At 34.2% G+C, this 4,588-nt stretch overlaps 1 protein-coding gene across 1 annotated transcript; it reads left to right on the forward strand.

The window, feature by feature from the left end:
- Nucleotides 1-1,880: 1,880 nt before the first annotated feature.
- LOC131025007 (L-lactate dehydrogenase A-like) lies at nucleotides 1,881-4,588 on the forward strand. Its single transcript, XM_057954605.1, has 2 exons — nucleotides 1,881-2,642; nucleotides 3,912-4,588. The coding sequence occupies exons 1-2, from the start codon at nucleotides 2,034-2,036 to the stop codon at nucleotides 4,353-4,355; spliced, it is 1,053 nt and encodes a 350-aa protein (XP_057810588.1). The 5' UTR covers nucleotides 1,881-2,033; the 3' UTR covers nucleotides 4,356-4,588.

Below are 4,588 nucleotides of genomic sequence, written 5' to 3' on the forward strand. Positions count from 1 at the left end.
AAATTAGCCCAACCTAAAATAATTAAAAAATTAAAATATAATTGTTGTGTATACGAAGTGTGCAACGCGAGCCAAAAAATCAAACTAGACACTTCATTCCTATACTTCTTCATCCCAATTTCTTTGATTGCCACTGGCATCAACACCACTGTCGATTGAAATATATAATTTTCAACACACCCTCTTTTCAAATTTTGGATCTGCCCATACATAAAGGAAATATGAAAATCATTATTAATCCTTCTTGTAAAGAATAAAAAAAGCACTAATTAACGAGCGGAAAACCGTTGAAAAGCATACCCAACAACATGGTACATAAATGGGTTCCTTAATAATTTAATTGTATATATCGCCATAAAAGTTAAATTAATAATTAGTAATTGTGTTGGGTTAATTGTAACTTATACTCATTCTTAAAAATAAAAAAATATTCACACAAACTAAAATATATAAATAATACCCTTAATAAAAATATAATTAAAAAAATAAAAAAGAAAAAACAAATTTAAACATACGCTCATTGTGCTGCGCCGCGTCACTGCATTATCGTCACCTTGCCGGCGAGAGGCAGAGCGCCGACAACCCCTCTCCAGACACTCATTTTATCCCTGTCGCTGTAAAACTCTGTTCGTTCTTACCATCATATTTATTTCACTGCAAAAGTCATACCTTACTATCAAATGAGTAGTACTTTAGCCAATTCCTTCCTTTACATTTTACACATGCTATTCAACAATTCATCACACTTCTCTCTCATAAGGAAAAATCAAGTTCAAGAGCCAAACTAACACAAAATATTCATCATCACTCTAAATATTAGCTTATTATCTTGTTTAAGCCACATGATTCTTTCTCGGGTAAATGTCGTTATGAATTAAACCCAACAATTTATTTTCATCTCAAATTCCTCCGTTTGAAATAACAAAACGTCTAAATCTTTTCCTAAAGGTTTCACATCTAACTCATCAAGGTTATGCCAACTTTCTTGAGTTTTATTTGAGTCGAAAGCTCTTATTGGAGAATCACATGCATACGTAACATTTCAGCACATAACACTAAACTAAATGATTTTTACAAAGATGTACTCCCTTCATCCATAAAATATAATCTATTTTTGTCATTTTGGGATATCCATGAAAAATAGTTCGTTTTCATTTTTGATACGTACATAATGAAGTAGAGTTCCTAAGCTTGTTGTGTGTATGAGTGTCGACTCGATGGTCGATACGCAGTGCTCGACGCTCGATGCTCGACTTGACGCTAGATCTACGAATTACAGCGATTGGTAATGGCGCGGTGATCCTCGGCTGAGGCTTATCTTTTATGTTTTTATATTTTAATATTTTTTATAATTTTAATAAAATAAAAGACATAAGGCTACAAATGAGTATAATTTATATGTTTTGTAAATGGTGGGTAATTTTTAGGTTGTCTTTCAAATCATTTTGCCCCATTTGCATTTGTGCAATGTACAGAAAATATTTTTATATTTTTTGGATAAAAAATATATACCAACTAAATTATTATATAAAAATTTATAAATATAACAAAAAATATAATTTTATTATAAATATTTAAATAAAATTGCATAATCAATTATTTTAAATAAATATATGAATATTAAATAGATGTTAATTAGTTCCTTTCAATTATTGAAACAATATTATTTAAAAATTAATAAAGGGTAACTAAAACATTTAGCCATGTATATATTAAACGACCATATTAGCATTAATTGAGCCAACTCATTAATAAAATAAAATAAATTTAAAAATTCAGAAATTATCAAACATTTTAAAATTAATGCACAAAATCAAATTTTAATCAAAATTCAATAATTTACATGTTATATCATCCCATTATGTAAAATACACGCGAAATCAAATGCTCATATCATTAATTATAACACAACATGTAACATGCTACACGGGCCACCCTAACAAGTTAACAACCACTCAACACCTCTATATAACATGCTAACACCCTCAAATCCTTTTCTCACACACTAAAAACACAAAACATCATTCATCACAATGCATAAGAGCACCTCCTCCTCCTCCCTCGGTCCCGACGGCCTCGACCTCACCAAAAAATTCTTCACCCACATTAACGGCGGCGCCCCTATCGCCCCCACCAAACGCAGCACTAAGATAACCGTCGTGGGCGTAGGCAACGTCGGCATGGCCATCGCCCAGACCATCCTCACCCAAGACCTCGCCGACGAGCTCACCCTCTTCGACGTCAAGGAAGAGCAGCTCCGCGGCGAGATGCTCGACCTCCAGCACGCCGCCGCCTTCCTCCCCCGGACCAAGATCAGCGCCTCCGCGGACTACGCCGCCACGGCCGGCTCCGACCTCTGCATCGTGACCGCCGGGGCGCGGCAGATGCCCGGCGAGAGCAGGCTCAATTTGCTGCAGAGAAATGTTGCGATATTCAGGCAGGTTGTGCCGCCGTTGGCGGAGGTGTCTCCGGATTGCATAATCTTGGTGGTTTCGAATCCGGTTGATGTGCTGACCTACGTGGCGTGGAGGCTGTCCGGGTTCCCGCCGAACCGGGTCATCGGGTCGGGCACGAACTTGGATTCGTCGAGGTTTCGGTTCTTGATAGCTGATCACCTTGACGTCAATGCGCAGGATGTGCAGGTACCTTATATTCTTGATTTTCTTTGTTTTAGATGTCATATATAGACTATTATAGGCTTTTCTTCAATTCTCTACATTATTGATTGAGCAAATTGTTAAAACATGACCGTAATTTTTAGTATTTTTCAAAAAGAGGACTATATATTACGAAATTTGAAAATAAGAATTACTATATATTACGAAATTTGAAAATAAGGACTATAGTTTCTATTTTTAACATTTACATTCTTATTTCGGACCATAATAGAAACTATAGTCCTTATTTTGATGTGTTAAATATGAGTGTAAATGTATAAAATGGAAACTTTAGTCTTTATTTTTAAATTTCGTAGCATATAGTCATCATTTTTAAATTTTACATAACATATTATCCTCTTTTTGAAAAATAATAAAAATTACGGGTTAGCTGATTATTAATCATAGGCTATTAATTGAGTTGAGCATGACACATGAAGTTGAATTGAAATGTTGAGAGAGAGAAAGTTGAATTGAAATGTTAGGTAACGACAAACATGAATTATTTTGTGTCTCATTATCAAATTTGTTACTTTAATAATACTTAAAGATTTTTTTAGGGAATATGATACTTAAAGATTTATTAATATAATGAATTGTTAGTAACATTTATAACCAAAATTAAATTTCTTTTTTTAAAAAAAATTACATACCTAGCTACTTATGAATTTATCAACTCTAGCAAGTAATCAATTATTAACTAAAAGAATTGAAATTATTCTATTGTAATCCTAGTTAATAAGTTCAAAATTAAACTAAAATACAATAAACTGAAATTCAAGAAAAAAATGAAAAATATTTTAAAGAATTTGAAAGTGGTACACAATTAATAAGACACTAAAAACTCTCCCTCAAAATAAACAATAGGACACTAAAAATGACACTAGAATTAATCCTAAATATCAATTATTAATTTATACTTCATCCTTCCCAATTTTTAGTATCCATTTGAGAGTGACGCGAGTTTTAATAAAGTGGTTGGGTGTGTTGTGAATGAGTGTTAAAATAATTAAAATGGAGGGCCCCACCTACTTTTACTAAAAGTAGAAATAGATACCAAAATGTGAGACGTCCAAAAAAAGAAAGATGAATACTAAAAACTGGGACGGAGGGAGTATATTACTAATTTATAATTTTAAAAGACATGATAAAAATTGAGATGGACTAACTAATCGCGGGAGTTCACTTTAATCTAAATAGTTGCACAAAATATATGGAGTAATTTCTCTTGGAAATGTATAAAATTAAATGTAGGCTTACATCGTTGGAGAGCATGGGGATAGCTCAGTGGCGCTATGGTCAAGCATAAATGTGGGTGGTGTTCCAATCCTCAGCTTCTTAGAGAGACAGCAGATTGCATATGAGAAAGAAACACTCAAAAACATACACAATCAAGTGGTCCAAAGTGCCTACGAAGTTATACGTTTGAAAGGCTACACTTCGTGGGCTATCGGCTATTCGGTTGCTAGCTTGGCTCGTTCAATTTTGAGGGACCAGAGACGGATTCAACCCGTCTCCGTTCTTGCGAAGGGCTTCTACGGCATTGATGGCGGTGAAGTCTTCCTCAGCCTGCCGGCTCAGCTCGGCCGCAGCGGCGTATTGGGCCTGGCTAATGTACATCTCACTGATGAGGAAGCTCTACAGCTCAAGAAATCTGCCGACGCCATTTTGTTGGTGCAAAGTCAATTGGACATTTAATTTGATCATCAAAAAAATTTATGGTATATAGTCGATTTATAAGTTGTGTGTTCCTCAAACATTTAATTGCATTTGCTCAATACTTATGTTGTATGAGTCGTCTAAAGTTATATAAGTGGTCATAATATGGCGCCTTATTGGTTAATGGGAACATACATGATCGAGCCGCTGTATTTGGTTGATTCAATACATGTTTCTTGAATATATATATATGTCAATTATTCTTAATTATA

The sequence above is a fragment of the Salvia miltiorrhiza genome, chromosome 1 (genome assembly GCF_028751815.1).
Source record: "Salvia miltiorrhiza cultivar Shanhuang (shh) chromosome 1, IMPLAD_Smil_shh, whole genome shotgun sequence".
Classification (NCBI taxonomy): Eukaryota; Viridiplantae; Streptophyta; class Magnoliopsida; order Lamiales; family Lamiaceae; genus Salvia; species Salvia miltiorrhiza.